Source organism: Sebastes umbrosus, chromosome 20 (genome assembly GCF_015220745.1).
Source record: "Sebastes umbrosus isolate fSebUmb1 chromosome 20, fSebUmb1.pri, whole genome shotgun sequence".
Lineage (NCBI taxonomy): Eukaryota > Metazoa > Chordata > Actinopteri > Perciformes > Sebastidae > Sebastes > Sebastes umbrosus.
The window spans coordinates 3,842,927-3,861,432 of record NC_051288.1 but is presented as its reverse complement, the minus strand read 5'-3'; the positions used below and the strand labels follow the sequence as shown (position 1 = coordinate 3,861,432).

General features: G+C 42.2%; 1 protein-coding gene across 1 annotated transcript in view; it reads left to right on the top strand.

Annotated features, from left to right (window-relative positions):
* spata20 (spermatogenesis associated 20) overlaps positions 1 to 18,506 on the top strand; it is a 65,257-nt gene that overhangs the window by 1,588 nt on the left and 45,163 nt on the right. Inside the window, exons 2-12 of the mRNA XM_037754688.1 lie at positions 404 to 511; positions 598 to 662; positions 819 to 973; positions 1,781 to 1,924; positions 3,489 to 3,690; positions 3,901 to 4,031; positions 5,172 to 5,276; positions 6,581 to 6,655; positions 10,228 to 10,440; positions 10,740 to 10,932; positions 13,553 to 13,721. Of these exons, the coding sequence (XP_037610616.1) occupies positions 404 to 511; positions 598 to 662; positions 819 to 973; positions 1,781 to 1,924; positions 3,489 to 3,690; positions 3,901 to 4,031; positions 5,172 to 5,276; positions 6,581 to 6,655; positions 10,228 to 10,440; positions 10,740 to 10,932; positions 13,553 to 13,721 (1,560 nt within the window). The remainder of the gene's footprint in view (positions 1 to 403; positions 512 to 597; positions 663 to 818; positions 974 to 1,780; positions 1,925 to 3,488; positions 3,691 to 3,900; positions 4,032 to 5,171; positions 5,277 to 6,580; positions 6,656 to 10,227; positions 10,441 to 10,739; positions 10,933 to 13,552; positions 13,722 to 18,506) is intronic.

Below are 18,506 nucleotides of genomic sequence, written 5' to 3'. Positions count from 1 at the left end.
GTGCCCAAAGACCCTCTTTAACAGCCAGCTGGAGGGTGTGAGCGACACACGGCAGGCTGGGGAGTCCCGCATATGAGGCGGTGCGCCGCAACCGTCTCTAGGTCGGCTTGGAAAGGCTCGGGGTTTTGTGCATTTCTCCGTCAATTGAGCGTTTTGATACTTTCACAGTATTTATATAGCACCTAGACTTGCCTCCTAATAAAAAAGACATGGAAATCTCACTTTCTACCATATGGGACCTTAAAAGCACCAAGATAAATAATTAAAAATATTCTGCTGTTGTCTCCTACTATCTGGAGTACACACAAAATAAACCTTTTATAAGATGTCGGATTTTTGCAGATTTCTCTACATTCTTGCCAGCAAACATGGACTAAAACTGTAAATATGTTTGTCTGTCCAGCTCATCTGTCTTTATGAGCATGGCGTCCACCCCTCACAGACACACCAACAGGTTAGCCGAGGAGAGGTCGCCCTACCTGCTGCAACATGCACACAACCCTGTGGACTGGTGAGTACCTTTGAACTACAGACAGACACATGTTTCTTTAAAGCTAATGTAATGTCATGTATAAACTAATGTCGTGTTTGTTTCAGGTATCCGTGGGGACAAGAGGCTTTTGACAAAGCAAAGAAGGAAGACAAACCCATCTTTTTATCAGGCAAGAAGCCACTTAAACACCTGGCTTTAACCTGCATTCCATTTTGGGGCCACTTCACTCTGAATTTATGTTTCAGTGTGAGAAAAGATAAATGATGTGATTGTACTAGAAATGACACATTTGTTTTCTGTAATTCTCTTTCTCTCTGACCATTAGTGGGCTACTCAACATGCCATTGGTGCCATGTCATGGAGAGGGAGTCTTTCGAAGATGAGGAAATTGGCAAAATCCTTAGTGACAATTTTGTCTGCATCAAAGTAGACCGAGAAGAGAGACCTGATGTGGACAAGGTCTACATGACCTTTGTGCAGGTGTGTGTAGTTACATTTAGGTTTACTCACATAACGTTATATTTTTTACTCAGCTGATAGTATTCTCTCTTAGAGATATCAAAAGAACCGATACTAACAATTTGAGGCCAAAATTCTGAAACCGTGACGGTACTCGTTTTCTATTGTACCAAAGGTACCGTCAGGTCTCGAGACTAACGTCCTGTCGTCACGGCGACGATAGAAAATGTGTTTGGGACCCAGTAAACTCACTGTTAACGCGTCCAGGGGACGCACTCTATTTTTTCCCCAGATAATGCTACAGTAGGAACAACATATTCTTGTTGAAATGGGCAGGACAAGAGCTAGTTAGTGTTAGCTGTTAGCTCTGTGCAGGACTGTGCTGCTTACCGGCTGCGAACAGCTAACGTTAACTAGCTCCCGACCTGCCAACTTCAACACGGGAGGTGCCATTGATTTACATTATGATGCGTTCAGGCTTTATTCAGTAAGTATTGGGCAAAGGTAAATTCTAACGTTATCATGTTGTGTTCGAATGTAATCTTGTAAAATGGAGTTTTTAGTGAGAAACTACACGTTTTCACACACAATATAAAATAGATAATGGAGAGGGAATTATGACCTGTTTAACAAAAAACAATATGCAAGCGGTAATAACAGAGTGTATGTTGAAGTACATGGGAGTTATTGTTTTACTTTTATTTTTTACCGTGGTATCGAATTGGTATCAAGAATTGTGGAATTTCACTGGTATTGGTATCGACGACAACATTTCTGGTATTGTGACATCCCTACTCTGTCATGACCTTTTGTTGCTATTGTCTACAGGCAACGAGTGGAGGTGGAGGTTGGCCCATGAGTGTGTGGTTGACCCCTGAGCTACGACCTTTCATTGGGGGCACCTACTACCCTCCTATAGACCATGGAAGAAGACCTGGGCTCAAAACAGTTCTCACCAGAATCATGGAGCAGGTAATGATGTTTTGTGCTTTTATTTACCTCCTGTGTGGTTCATTTAAACAATACATTACATGAGATATAATTGCTATCTGTGGCTAGGCGTGTCGCAATTATTACATAATCGCCTGACCCGCGATCATTTTTGCATAATCGTTGGATTGCACAATCAAGGAGCTTTAAAGCCAATGTTAAGAAAAAAAGTGTCTACCTGAGCACAAGGTCCCAATGTCAGGATATAAACATAGAAAAAGAGTTTGGCTGTCTAGAGCTTACTGCTGTTGGGCGTGTTGTTCTGTTTCAGCTCATATGAAACCATATTTGTTGCTTTCTGAAGAAAGATGATGACAGAGAGGTGCAGATGAAGAGTCTTTTGATTTAAGTCTCCTCTACGGGTGCAACAGTGTGTTTGACAGCTCTGGGGAAAGTTATGCTGGACTTGTCGCTTCTATCCAGCTTTTCTATTTAGATAATTCACATAAAAATGTTTGGATGGAAATGTGGCGTTTATAAAAGCAGCATGGGTCCTTTTAGGAATAGCTCAGTATGAGAGTAGCTAGTGTGTGCGTAGCGAGAGAGAGAGTGATGGTGGATGCGCTCAGAGCAGACAGGTGTTGGCAGTCAGAGCAGAGAAAAAATTAGCAGTGAAGTTGTCAAAGTGCTAGTAAATGTACAGCGGAAGTTTCAGTTTGTCTCTAAATAAACACTGCAGCTCCTCAAGAGCCAAATAAAGTTCCTGTGTCTTTCTACTTAACTACTGGGTAAAGTGAAAGGGGGTTAGCCACACAAAATGAGCGTCAACTTCAGCCCTGGAAAAGAACCAAAGTCTCCTCTGTGCCTCCCGGCCAGGATGTGCAGCAGGGAGAGAGGTGAAACATTGTTTCAGCAATCTATTTGAAGATTAATAGACACTCCTTTGCCAATGATCGCATAAATTCAATGAAACACAACAGCCTTGCTGGGTGGCATAAAATGAACAAAAAAAAGCCAATTTAATCATTAAAGAGGACCTATTATGCTCTATTTCTGGTGCATACTTGTATTTTGGGTTTTGAACAGAACATGTCTACATGCTTTAATGTTCAAAAAATGCTTTATTTTTCTCATACTGGCAGCACCTCTTTTCACACACACACGCACAAACACACACACAGACAGAAAAAAAAGCCAAGTCTGCTCTGGTTGGTCAGCTGGCCCACTGTTGTGATTGGTCAACCAAGCCAAACTCTTCGGACTCTGTTCCAGCTCCGCTCTAACTTACTTTGTTTGAGGGAGTGCCAAATTAACCGCGAGGTGTTATGCAAATATGCAAATGTGTTACTTGGTGACATCACTAGGTTACAGAAGAAAAGGTGGGACTTCAAGCGGGGCGTTTCAGGAAGTTCCGGAGCAGTGTTTCTGTGGGGGAGAGTAACTCCCTTTGATGAGGACTTTGCAGACCTTTTACATACACAAAAAACTATATAACACTAAAGGAAAGCGAAAAAGCACAAAAACATAATAGGTCCTCTTAAATTTGACAAGATGGGGCTTCACAACTCCCTACATATGACCTAAGTATGACTTATGATCCTCTTAGTGGAAGAATAACCGTCCTGCTTTGGAGTCCAGCGGAGAGAGGATCCTAGAAGCGCTAAAGAAAGGCACGGCCGTCACTGCGAACCCAGGAGCGAGTCCTCCACTGGCCCCAGATGTCGCTAAACGCTGCTTCCAGCAGTTGGCGCATTCCTACGAGGAGGAGTATGGCGGCTTTAGAGACTCTCCAAAGTTCCCCACACCAGGTAGACTCAGCGGACATGAACCACAGTCGACATGTTTCAGGCTCCTAGGCCTGTTGAATACTCTTCATCTCTCTCTCTCTCTCTCTCTCTCTCTCTCTCTCTCTCTCTCTCTCTCTCTCTCTCTCTCTCTCTCTCTCTCTCTCTCTCGCTTTCTCTATATATATATCTATATCTATATCTTTCTATATCTTTCTCTCCTTCCCTCCATAGTGAATCTGATGTTCCTCATGTCTTACTGGTCTGTGAACCGCTCCACCTCAGAAGGAGTCGAGGCTCTTCAGATGGCCTTGCACACACTCCGCATGATGGCGCAGGGAGGCATCCACGACCACGTGGCTCAGGTACATCTTTGAATTGAAAAGCAATCTGAAGACGTAATTTTGGGCTCTTGGAAGTTACAATGGGCATATTCCACAGTTTTATTAATCACGTAATAAAGACAATTGACCCTTCCTATGTCCCGCCCCTTCAATCTGTGCTCCAATTAGAGTTGAGCAAGCTTGGAACCCAGTAGAAGCTCGGTCAACTTTCCCCTTTCCTGTTGGGTTATACTTAGATATGCTACGTCTGTTCAAAGGTAACATTACTATCTATGTAAGTCACATTACATTGGTGTCACACTCTTCACGGACATATCACATTGTGTAGTCACAGTTACTACGAGGAACTTTAATTTTGTGTCAATTTTGGTGGTCCTTGTGGTCAAATGCAGGAGTGTTTCCAGGCACCAGACTCCCTTTAGAAAACCTCTCATTTTATTACAGCAGCAGGGTCTGACAGTCCGCCCCACACTGTCCTGGTTCTGGTTCTCCCGTGCCTCTCTTCCCTCCAGCAGGCCCAGCAATACGGCCTGGGCCTCCAGCAGCGTGGTGTCTGTGTTGGCTCCCAGCGGAGACCGGCGGAGCAGCGAGGCGAAGCCCTGCTCCTGGCTTTTGCCTGATTTCATTCCTTCGTTTAATTATCGTATTCATGCCGCCCCAAAGTAACTTTTGATGTTATTTATTTTGACGTACATGAAGTTTAGCATCCCAATGGGAGAAGTTACCTGAGTAAAGTTCATCATCATGAATATATCCTTTCATCGCATACTGTAGTCCTTGCTGTCGGCCTCTTGAAGCCATATTGCCTGATGCCCATGAACTATCTAATAATAGGACACACTGTGGCACTCGGCTAACCAGCGTCTCCATGTTTCTTTTTGTCAAACTTGTCCAACCAAGCAACAGTAACTAAGGGGGAGGGGACTTACGATCGGTCAATTGTCATCATATTAAGCTATAATGAAAATAATTGTTATTTGCAGCCCTGGTTATTTGCAATATGTCTCTTTCTATGAATGTAAACATGTTTTGTGTTCTATTTTTTCAGCTCAGGTCAGATATGCTTTGCAAGTTGCATGTTGCCAGAGATATAGTTATTTTAAACTGAATATTAGTGTCAGAAAGTCTATATTGTATCTCTCTTTATGTTTTTTCCCGCAGGGTTTTCATCGCTACTCTACAGATTCCTCCTGGCATGTTCCCCACTTTGAAAAGATGTTGTATGACCAGGCTCAGCTGGCAGTAGCCTACATAACTGCCTCTCAGGTGTGTGAGTGTGTGTGAGTGTCTCTGTATCTGTGTCTCTGTGTGTGTCCTTCCTTGTGTACATGACAGGGTAAATATCCCTCCATAATTCTGTCTCTCTCTTATCCAAGTCATTTATTACCATGTAACGAAAATCATCATTGTGAGACTTGGCAAACATTTATTTTGCTTCAGAGTAAATAATAACAGTGAAGGTGCTAATACACTCATTTGTAAGGCTTATTGTTGTCAGTTTATACCAATTTTCATTTACAAATCAAGGCTGTCAATGTTTTAACGCCACTCATTTCTTTAACATATTAACGCAACATATTAACTTTATTAACGCTCAGTTTTAAAGCTAGAGTGAAGATACTGGCATCATATGAAATTAAAAAAACCTAAGGAATCCATTGGTACCAACCATGTCATACTAGCTTGTTGCGAAGGAGGCTAAATAACGCTCCAAACTCGCACTAAATTTTGTCGAGGAAAAACTGTCATAGCCATTTTCAAAGGGGTCCCTTGACCTCTGACCTCAAGATATGTGAATGTAAATGGGTTCTATGGGTACCCACGAGTCTCCCCTTTACATGCCCACTTTATGATAATCACATGCAGTTTGGGTCATGTCATAGTCAAGTCAGCACACTGACACACTGACAGCTGTTGTTGCCTGTTGGGCTGCAGTTTGCCATGTTATGATTTGAGCATATTTTTTATGCTAAATGCAGTACCTGTGAGGGTTTCTGGACAATATTTGTCATTGTTTTGTGTTGTTAATTCATTTCCATTAATAAGTATATACATACATTTGGATGAAGCAAGCATATTTGTCCACTCCCATGTTGATAAGAGTATTAAATACTTACAAATCTCATTTTGAGGTACATTTTCAACAGATACAAAATGTGTGATTATTCGTGATTAACTATGGACAATCATGCGCTTAATCGTGTTTAAAAATTTGAATCGATCGACAGCCCTAATTCAAACACACTTCCACTGCACTGGACAGTTTTGAATTAAGATGCAGGAATAAGAGCTGAGATCTGAATGCCATAGTTTTTAAGTTTTCTCATGAGTGCATGCTGGCCTGGCCTCTTTTTCAGAGTGGACAGAGACAGAAACAAAACATTAATTGGGACACAAACATGCAGACAAACTCAAATACAGACACACATACTGTGCACACATACGTGCTTTTGTTTAATGAGGCTACCTCATTTGCATTGGATTCTGCAGTTAATACACATAGAAATTACTTGAAGTTATCTTTTCATGACTCTAAGCAGGTGTGTGCTATGTATTTTTTGCTTTTCTAGGTATCAGGGGAGAAGCTCTTTGCAAATGTGGCGAAGGACATACTGCTGTATGTCTCCAGAGACCTGAGTGACAAGGTGAGCGGGCTACAGCCCTCTGTTAGTGTATATGTGTGCATGTTTTTTAGGCTTCCCACGGATCCTTAAAAGGTTTTAAACGAATAGTGTATAGCATTTAGGGGGATCTATTGGCAGAGATGGAATATAATATTAATAATTAACTTCAAATTTGGTATAATGGTTGACAGTGTGGTCTAGTTGTGCCTTTTGGGGGTTAGAAGTCCAGGGTGCCCAAAATTTCAAAAATTGAGCACCAGGAAAGACAAACCAAACACTGGCTCTGCATAGGGGCATTCAAATTTTCAGCCACCGCAGTTCCCCTACATGCTTGGCACATAGGAGAGGTTTCAGTTGGTTGCAATCTGCAACCTCACCACCAAATACCGCCAACTCCTATACACTGCACCTTTAAAAAGGCATTGAATCTAAAATAAGGTCTTAATTGGTATTAAAATGTCTTAAATCAATCATTCAAAAGTCCTAACCATGCTAAGACATTTCTGACATTGGCGATTTGAAATCTCAAAGTAATTGGCAACATCTATTTTATAAAATATTTTACCGAACACCTCTTGCATTAACGTCACGCAGATCTAGGGGGCGCAGGATTACGTGACAGAGTTGGTGCTGCAGTGCCAAGTAGTGAGTGCGCACCATTGATGTTAAAAATGCCCATTTTAATGCATTTATTCAACAAAGGGTAATATATTGAACAACGCGTGATAGCATAATAATCATTTCATACAGACTACAGTACTGTGAGAAGCATAAATTAAGCTGAAATTTACATTTTCGCTGCTCTAGTCATCTCCCCTCTCAAGCTGCATTCGGGTCTGGAGCTTCCCCTCCGGGCGTACGGTGCGCACCTCACAAACTCACTAAAATCTGACAGGAACAAATGGTGGAGGTTTCTGGCTTGTTGGGGAATGAAAGAGGGGGAACTGAGGATGACACGCATATAAATGTTATGCACGATCCGGAAGTATTTATTCAGTGATCGGTGGAAAAATGTCATCTGGACGGAACATCGTTAGTGTACAGAATATATAGTGTACCTTAGTTGGGCTATAAAGAGCAGCGGAGAAGAGACGTCGGGTCCTTAAAAGGACTGACAGCAGTGCCAGGAGAACATCAGCTATAATTTCATGTGTAGGGAGGTCACAGCATTGTAGCGTTGGTTTAATGACAGCCAGTTACTTTTACTATTTTCTGTACAGTTTAAAATGTAAGGCAGTTCATGGCACGGAGTGCAGAGCAGCATTAGACTACAAATAGTTTAAGTACGGTTATCTGAGTAGAACAAAACAAATCTTGTGACAGTGGAAGTACTGATATACCTCAGAGCTTTTCAGATTGTTCATCGCTTCACCGTCAACGGAGTCAATAAGGTAGCTAAATATGCTAGTGTAGGTTATCTGAGGCCACTTCTTCAGGTCGTCCTCCATCCCTCCGTAGTAGAAGGCAGAGCTATGATCACATTATCCCGTTTGAGCTGTAATAGGTGGTGTTCACACATGTTTTACTAGATTTTTTAATACAATCGCTCTAGGAGAGACTACTAGCGTAGCGTTACCATGGAAAACGATTCAGTGACGCGATGCGCCGGAAGTTACGGACATAATTCACGCAAGGCATCATGGGGGCTAGGAATAAGGTGGATACAAATGTATGTATATATTTATTGTTGGAAATTAATTAACAACACAAAACAATGACAAATATTGTCCAGAAACCCTCACAGGTACTGCATTTAGCATAAAAAATATATGCTCAAATCATAACATGGCAAACTGCAGCCCAACAGGCAACAACAGCTGTCAGGGTGTCAGTGTACTGACTTGACTATGACTTGCCCCCAAACTGCATGTGATTATCATAAAGTGGGCATGTCTGTAAAGGGGAGACTCGTGGGTACCCATAGAACCCATTTACATTTACATATCTTGAGGTCAGAGGTCAAGGGACCCCTTTGGAAATGGCCATGCCAGTTTTTCCTCGCCAAAATTTAGCGTAAGTTTGGAGCGTTATTTAGCCTCCTTTGCGACAAGCTAGTATGACATAGATTCCTCAGGTTTTTCTCGTTGCATATGATAGTATCTTCACTCTAGCTTTAAAACTGGGTTAAAGAAATTAGTGGCGTTTAAACGAATTAGTGCTGACGCGTTTTTAACTTTGACAGCCCTAGGGACTACAGATTGGACAAAGGGATGTTAGCGATTGTAAAAAAGCAACCCTGGTTTTTGTGTTATTGGTTTTATGGAGATCAGATGTCCTGTTTTTTTAGCATCAAAAACATATAAAATGGAAGTTAGGATAAGGTTAGGAATCCTAACTTAGGATACAAGTTAAAGTTAGTGTTAATGTAGTGTTTTGCATGTTGGCAAAGGCAAATCATTAAAACTAGAGCAATAGAAACTGTGGCTTGCATCTGTATCTGCTGCTGACGAAGCATGAACATTAACTGTAAAATCTACCAGGAGATAGTGTGTGTGTGTCTGTGTGTGCGCACATGTGTGTGTGTTCGTACACCCTCGAGGGGCAAGGGGTGGTACCCCCGCTGACAAATAGCCTTTTAAACCCCTTGCTCTCCTCTGAGGGTCAAAACCTTTATTTCCTTTTGATTAATGAGTCGACACCAGCGAACGGGGCACACAATTAAAACCACACTCGTTGTAATCATTATACTCCCCAAGATTTATTATGTAATTATACGCTAATGAATTAATGTCGCAAAGGTAATTTACTCTAGACTGTATGTTTCTTTTCGTGCTACAGTGGCTGGGATTTTCTCGTCCAGTTCTCATCATGATTGTAAAAAATAGTGCTCACAGGACAGCAGACCCTAAGAGAAGGCTAATATGACACATTGTACAATCCGGTTCTTTAAAGGTATTGATTTATTGATTAATTGATACCTGTGACGATCATGTATGGGCTTCAATGAGTAATGCTGTGTGTAGTTCTCAGACCTTTCAAAGGTGTTAATTGATTTATTAAGTAGTGTCAGATTTCTTAATTTAAGATTTTGATAATTTCTTGTGAGCTGTTCAATCCAGTAGTGATTTGAAGACTTAGTCTAATTGACCTGTGGTTGTTTTCTTTTTTTCAGTTGTGAAAGGGTTCATGTGTTTCATTTTAACTTATCACCCCTGAAAATCTTGTTTTCGCTGACCTCCAGTGGCTCAATCTTATTTTTCACCTTCCTGCTGTGATGTAGAAGTGTACTCCGGTGTGTCCGTACACCGCGGCATCACCGTTGGGGGTGTGATTAGATGTACACTAACAACACCAACAGTAACGCTGGGTGTGGTGAAACAGACTTGAAACTTTCTACCAAAGAGGGCAGTAAAACTCTGCTTTTCACACTGGTGGTAATTCACTCTTTGCAGTTTCACAGCCATGTTCTCAGATAATTAGCCTTCATCTTATATGAACCATGTGACTGCACAGAATGTCTGCTGTGAAATCTACTGTATATACCTTACATAACTCACGAGTCCTATATTTCTCTCAAGTCAACCTTGCCATTAAACTGCAGCCTTCCCCTCTCCTTGCACCTCCTCCATCCCTGTCTGCTCTCTCGGAAACAGTCCGGAGGCTTCTACAGTGCCGAGGATGCAGACTCCGTCCCGGCATCAGGGGGACCAGAAAAGCGCGAGGGGGCTTTCTGCGTCTGGACGGCCTCAGAGGTTCGGGAGCTGTTGCCAGATGTGGTTGAGGGAGCCACCGGAGCCGCCACACAGGCAGACGTCTTCAAGCACCACTACGGGGTCAAGGAGCAAGGCAATGTTGATCTAGAACAGGTCAGTTTTATTTCTATTATGTCACATGTAGCCAAAGCAACCCTTGCTTGGATTACAGTATGGATTACATTCAGAAAATTCATTGAAACTAGACTCTGATATAGCGTTTATATGATGTCTACATGGAAAAAAACTCAATTAAATATAATAAGTAAAGCACAATGCTTAATCACTTACTATCTTTTATTCAGACAGCATGTTAAGCTGGTCCATTAAGGCATTAACATGACAGCTGTTGCAGTCAATACGAGTTCATTTCTGCGTACACCCTCTTATCCCCCTGTGCTGTTTGCTGCCAGGACCCCCACGGGGAGCTGCAGGGCCAGAATGTGCTGATCGTGCGTTATTCAGTGGAGCTAACGGCTGCTCGCTTTGGCATCAGTGTCGAGAAAGTAAACGAGCTCCTGGCCTCCGCCAGGGCCAAAATGGCCAAAGTGAGGGAGAGTCGGCCACGCCCACATCTGGACACCAAGATGTTGGCCTCCTGGAATGGTAAAGTCCAGATGAAGTTACACATGTGTGTGTATATATATATAGTTTACACCCAGACTTGTTTAGCCTCCTTTTGTAGTTGTTTTGTGTCTCTTTGTAGTCGATACACATCCCTCTGTTGTTTTATGTGTCTTTGAGGTCATTTTGTGTCTCTTTGTAGTTGCTTCGTGTCACTGTGTTTGTTTGTTTAATAGTTTTGCCCATTTTTGAAGTAGTTTTGTATCTCTTTTTAGTCGTACAAGCAGGGAATCAGGAGAGAAACTAATCTTCAAACCACAGAGATTCAGTTAGACGCACAGAGACTTTTAAAAACATCTCTGGTCTCCTGCAGAGTTGAGTCTCGCTCGCAACACGTGTGTTTGAGGGGGAGAAGGGAGGTCGTCGTTGGTTGGTCGTGGTCGGCGAGACACTGCAACCCGCTTGGCGGCGGGTCAAGTGCCCTTTGGCCCGACCTCATGGATGGTCAATCTCGGGCACAACTCGGCCCAACTCGATGCGCTAGAACTGGTAATAGAAAAGCAAATCAGCATGGCATGGTTTGACTCGGCGCAGCCAAAAGCGCCAATGTAAAAAAGTCCTACATGAGAGACCTATGGTAGATGAAGGCTGGGGGGGCCCTGACACTTGGGCCCCTGGGCCTTTGCCTGGTAGGCCCGTTCAGTAATCCATTCATACTACAATAACACGGCTATTTTGATAACTTCAGGGTTGGCTTTACTGGTCAGTACAGTTGATTGTTGATGAAGTTTTACAGGCACTCTGGCTACTTAGCCATGGGGATAAACAGGGCCTGACGGTAATATTCAAAAGTAGTTGCTTGTGGTTCCACTTGTGGTTGTTAAAATTGATCCAGTTGTTTCCACTTTTTAATAGTTTATATTCAGAGAGTTAATGCTATTTGTGTGTAATTATTCTGCATATGTAAACAACGAAAGACTGATGTGAAGAATTGTTAAAATACATTTTACATTTGACACATATAGAAAAGGTCAGCGTCGGTGTAATGCTATACAATTAACAGACTAACCAACCAAACAACGTTACTTAACTTAGATTGTGCATGGGCATGGTAATCTACATATTTAGTAGGATAAATAGGTCAAATATATACAATACCTGCGGCCTAATCAGGTCTGTAGTTTTTTAAATGAGGTCAGATAAGAGTCGCCTTTGTTTTACGGTTGCGTCTCTTGTACTTTGATGTTTTATACTAAGGTGAGGATGGCTATACAGTATTACAAGCAGCCTGGTGGTTGCAATCCCCACCTCACGTGTGCCCTTATCTAATCCAAGCAACAGTAACTGCACAGCACAATATGGAGCGTGCCAGTCAGTGTCATCATAAATGTAAACAAGCGTTTGTTTTATACACATGTTTAATAATTATTTTGCGACCTTGCCTGAACCCGAGCGGTCGCGATACTTTAATAAATGAAGTTTGATCTCTTCCATGTCCCTTCAGTCTTCCCCCGTCCAAGACAGTGGCCGGATACTACTTATCCAGACATCTCTACATATCTGATTGAATCCCGTTAGGCTGAGTGTTGTCTGTAAATAACCAATGTGTTAACAGCCAACAGTTTGACCTATAGGCTGAGATTTAGTTGGAGTCTGATGCTGCTATAATGTTAATGTATGACTGTATTACGGCAGCAGCCTCCCACTAAAGCTAACGTTAGCTAGCCATGCTAGTCACTGTCACAAGCATCATTTAGCCATTTACCACACTGACAGTGAATATTCACGTATCGTATGAGCCTCAGATGTCAGTGTGAAAGCCTCGGTTAACCCGCCTCAATATTAATAGCCTGCTAATGTTGCTTATCTTTTTAGATGACAGATAATTGTTAGACTTTTTTTTTTTATCCCACACAACCAGACCACAACACATCGGTTCATTGATAGTGGTCCAGTTCAGGTGCTCGTACCTTGTGCTTTTTTTCCACAGAGTAGTCAAAACAAGACATTTTGTCCTTTGACAGTTGACAGATTTATACACACTTGTGATTTATACACACATTTATGTTTTTCAGCAGTATGAAGATGTGTGTAGATTATTATAGAGGCACTAGTTGTCACTTTCTATTAGTGTGATGCCAATTTGGACACTCCTCACCGTTGTTTGTCCAGCCCCATTGTCTCAGTTGTGATTAATTACAAGAACACAAAGCACACCACACACACAAACGCACACATGCACCCACAAATTTCTTCTCCCAGGGCTGACGTCTCAAGACAGAGTGTGTTAGTGAGGTAATGAGGCTCTGCGATCCCGAGAACTTTCCAATTAGACGCGAGGCTCTCCTTCTCCTCTCTAATGAAGAAACCCCTCCATTAATCACCTGTCCTCCGCTGCAACACTTTGAAGACCGGGCTGTGCACTCGCCAGGCTTTGATACGCTACATGAAAGAGGAGTGGAGGGAAAGAGGGAGGAATGGATATAGAGAAGAGCGAAGGAATGAGACAGAACAAGGAAAGTTCAAAGAGTGGGGAAAGTAACTAAGCTGGGACTGTGGTGGTACCTCAGCGGATAGAGGACATGATGTTTTAAGCTGAGTAAAAGTCATTTTATAACTAATTATCCCACCATCATCATCACTACTACTTCTCCCTCTTCAGGTCTGATGCTGTCGGCTTACGCCAGCGTCGGAGCTGTGCTGGGGGACAAGGCCTTGCTGGAGAGGGCGGTGCAGGCTGCCAACTTCCTCAAGGAGCACCTGTGGGATGCTGAACGACAGACCATCCTCCGATCCTGTTACCGTGGAGACGACATGGAGGTGCAACAGATGTAAGAGATTGATTTGTTCTCGCATGACTACAGTGTGCTTGCACCGCATATAGAGAAGATAAAGACAGTGAGATTGAAACTTGTGATTAGAATTGTCACCTGTATACATTATCTAGTAATCTAGCAGTGAACTGTAGTTGAATAGTTCAGTCACAGACCCTTGAGGTTCCTTATCAACAGATTTGGAACAAGTGCTTTGACATCTATCACAGGGAAAGGACCACATGTACTCACTTTGTTTACGATGTTTTGGTCCTCAAATCTTAATACTCTGTCAACAAAACCTGCTCGCTGGCAGGTTCTCTTTAACAAACCCCGACTTTCTCTCTGTATCCTCTCTCTTACAGAGCCAGACACGCTTTTTTATTTCCCCATTCATTCAGTCCGTATCAAAGCGTGTATCGAAGGTTTACTTTATGTCAGAATCAAAGTCATGGTTGGATATTAGTTTGTTCCAAAATAACCCATCACCAAATCCAAATAGATGTCTAAAATGTACTGTATTTTAACCTTTAAATCGCTAAACACATTATTACTGGATCAGATTGTGAACTTACAATCATGTCTCTATGCCTGTGATCAATATATTTTTGAAATCTTCTCCTATATATTTTAATTTTCAGTTCCCGGGCCCTGTGTTTTGTCCCTGTGAGATTATGCTGAACTAATGCATTTATTTATATATTACAATGAATTACTGGGACAACACTCTTAACTTTATTGTGATAAGCCAGGTTTCCCCCAAGAAGTTCCTGGTTATTTTAGTCCCGGGACTACTTTTCAAGGAACTATAAGGTTCTTTCAGCCCACTGTTGTCTACATTTCCACCGCGGTCTAAAGACCTGCAAAGGTTAGGCAAATTAGTTTGCTGACGTATGAAAAATCAACATGACGAGGGCTGTTGGTGGTCGCAGCAGTAAACACTCTGCTGCCTGCAGTTCAGTGTGTCCGCCTGTTTCATCTAAAAAAATAACTTTACGTTTTGTCTGACTGCGATGACATTTACTGCTGCAGGATTTAATGAATGAAAGCAGAGGAAGAAAATCAAACTAAGAGCGTCTGTCTCTACAGTAAATCATCCCACCCTGAAAGTTCCTGTACTTTCAGAAAGCACTACCCCCGACCAGGGCCTTTTTTGGGGTGTAAAATTTCCCTGGAATTTAATTTAGACCCTGGTCCCTGCGGTTGAAACGCAACGAGTTCCTCAAAAGTTTCCTAGTTCCAGGGGAAAGTTACTGCGGTCCAAAAGAGGCTTTGTTGACACTTTTCCCTGCTCTGACTCAGGTTATTTTTTTGAAGAATAAGAATAAGAAAAATGTGCACAGTCTGCATATACATGCATTAATATCTCTATGTCCACTGGATGAAAATGGAGGCCCTGCCATTTATTTATCTGTTGCCATGGTGAATCCTAGTATCAGAGCTCCATTGATGATGGCTTTTTATGCTCAGGTTCAACCTACTCAGAGTTGATTGATCTGACTCTGATCAGCTGTTCCGGAACCCAAAGCTCTGAGTTTCCCACCTCAGGATTAGTCAACTCAGAGTTCAGGCTTAGGCTCAGAGTTTGTTAAACCTGTTCTCTTCAACGGGGCCCTGGTCGTCATCAGTATGAGGAGCTGTCTATAAGACTCTCTGAAGTGCAAAAACGTTGTAATAAGTGTAATAAGTACTCTTAAACTCAAGCTCAAACACAAAAGTTATGTCCTTTCCCAGCAGTGAGACAGTAATGCCTTAATATACACATGACTGCCAAATAATGTGGCAAATTCTGTAAGGGAGAGTTTAACTTTTAGTACAGGAGCAGCAAGCCGTTGTACTGTGCTGGGATGACTGTTTATATGCAAACAGGAAACAAGGCTTTTGGTTTATATCAGGTTATGGCAGGAAATCAGAGAACATGTTCACCTGCACTGCAGTAACCTGGTTACCGTAAAACTGCATTTATCTGCACAAGTCAGTAATTAGATTTCTCCTCTAGCCTTAATCATACAGTATATTTGAAACAAGATTGGCCATATTTTAAATGGATTATAGATGCCTGTTGAATGACATGTGATTTTTTTTTTTGGACTGACAGCACAGTGAGAGTAGAGGCTCTGTAGTGGGAGAATATGCAGCTTCATGCTTGATTTTAAGTTTGACTTTTAGCCGAGGACAATAAGCGTACTAATCAACTATGAAGAATTATTTTGACTGATTTTAGTTTTGGTTGAACTAAACATGGCCAAGAAATCAGATTTCTTCAGCAGAAATTTAGCTGTATTAACAAAATAACTTTTAATCCCAAAACCCGACAAATAGGAAACAGAATTTCTCATTTACATGACATTTAAAGGGTGGGTCCAACTGCGATTTTTTTCTGGGGTTTTTTTCCAAATGGAAACACCCACTCACCCGTTAGCAAAAAGCAGTGACGTACCAAAGTAAGCTAATCAAAAAGGTCATGAATAATGCAAGCGCTAGCACTAGCTGAGTCAAAGTTACCTGTGCTAAGTTTGGAAATAACTGAAAGGGTTAGTTAGGATTTGTTTTGAAGTAGGGGTTATATCTATACTCCCGTGTTCTGCGAGGTAGAATTACTGTTTTTTGTGAATGTAGTTTGGTGGGCTGTGGATTGGAGCAGCAGAAAAACATATTTTAGCCACCTAAAAAAATGACCCGACTAAAAAAATATCAATACCAGCTTTAGTGTACGCTATAATTACAATATTTTAACCGCTTTACCTCACTGTCAAACAGCCCTTTCAGATGGGGAACTGGAGCCGTTATATCGCTGTCTTCAAAGCCACCAGCCTCCATTCACAAAAACAGTAATTTTACCTCGCAGAACATGGGAGTTGCTGGTCTACCCCTGCATCGATTGGTTAGTTTGTTTGTGTTCTTGTGCGACTTTTGTATTCATGGCGTCCACAGCAATACATTGCTTTGCTTCCATGCCTGTACTCCTGTCTGCTTTTCCAAACTGGGAGCATGCTGACCGTCATCTAAGTTACTGTAGGTAATACACTGACTTTAAGGATGTATATACTATATATGTAGCAGCGCATCATGCAGAAACCTATGTTAGGTCAGGTGGGATAATGTTTTTAGAAGGGCTTGGTAAAATAGCATTTTGACGCTCAAGCATGCATACTTCGACTAAAATTTGAATGTTCGGATTTGAATACATAAGCTAGTTGTAGCATTCAGTCAGCGGATTAGACTGAGAATGTCCTCGAAGCATCGGGACATAAACACACAGTGCCTTGTTGATTGCACACCACCGCTCCAGGTGTCCCAGTTCTGTTAACCAAGCCCCGTGCCCCAGTTACTGTGAATGAGTGAGTGTGAAATGCCACCGAATCAGCAGAAAAAATATGCCAGGAGACCCACAACACGCATGATGAAATGCATACAATTTTAAACCAACACACATCATGAACAGGTACACACTTGTGCCTAAACACTCTGGCCTTGTTCCACGGCTTCTGTCTCATTCATAATTGTCCAATTCAGGATGGTGTCAGGATCGAGAATGCTTACCAAAGCCATTTTCTGTCTGGTTTGCTTTCCACGCGTTGGTAAACCACTCTGTCATGCCAGGCACATGTGGGCCGTGGACTACTTTACCAGGAGGAATGGTAGGGGCTGAGACTAACTGGGTTAATAGGTTGTGGAGGTGTTGAGGAGCTGATGCCATAGATTTGCTGTGGCCCTTGCCTGGCACTGGATGATTGAGAGTCTTACCGCCGTCTTCAGGGACCAGAGGGAGGCTGAGACAGTGGCAAGGTCCCAGTGGGACACCAGTGATGTTGACTCATTCTTACTTGATTTGTCAACAGGTTTGGTCATACGCAGCCTGTTCTGCAGTGGGTTTACCAGTGGTTATTTGTCAATGAGTTCTTTTTTTCTGCACATTCTTTGGTAATGAAATGTGAGTGCCTGCAGGTTGCGTATTTTGTTTTGTTCAGCCGTGGCGGCAACAAGCACCCTATTCAACTGTTATCACTTCATTAAAGCAGCATTTTAAAAATGTTATTTTTCTAAAAAAAAAAGAAGATGTGCCTCTGTGTCCTCCGGTGCTCCTAACGACATCTGAAAGATTTCACCGAACGGAGGAAAACAACCAGTCAGAGCCGAGCTGGAGCCTTTGCAGTCTCTGAGCAGCTGTCAATCACTCGCGATCAAACGGTCAAACTAGGCAGCGCTGATCAAATATGAATCAATATTCTGTTACTATAATGACTATTTCTCTCCTCGAATGTTTTCAGAAACATCTTGTAGTGTACTGTTTATGAGAAAGTTTGGGACCCGGCAGCAGTGTTGAGATCAGTTGAGGAAATACCAAGCACCGCCCACCAGCCGGAGCAAAGCCAATAGGAACGCTCTCTCTCTGAAATGACCTGTGATTGGTCAAAGTCTCCCGTCATGGGCCAGATTTTCTAAAGATTGAAAACAGAGCCATGAGGAGCTGCAGAAATCGTGTTTTCTCTCAGAACACTTGAATTACAACATGCTGAAAGGTTATTATGGAATTTTTGCCAAATGATGCCAAAAACATTTGGCCTTTCTGCACCTTTTAAATGTGCGTTGTCAGTCGTTATAAGCCTCATAGATGTGGGTGTAGTAGGGTACTACTACACCTACTACGTTGGTAAAGTGAAAGCGAAACTTAAAATCAACAAAGACGAACAAAGATGATATTGGATCGTTAATGATTGAATCGATATATCGATCCAGATTGATGCATCCTTACACCCCTAGGGGCTACTGCATGTTACAGTATGTTAACTACCCATCAAA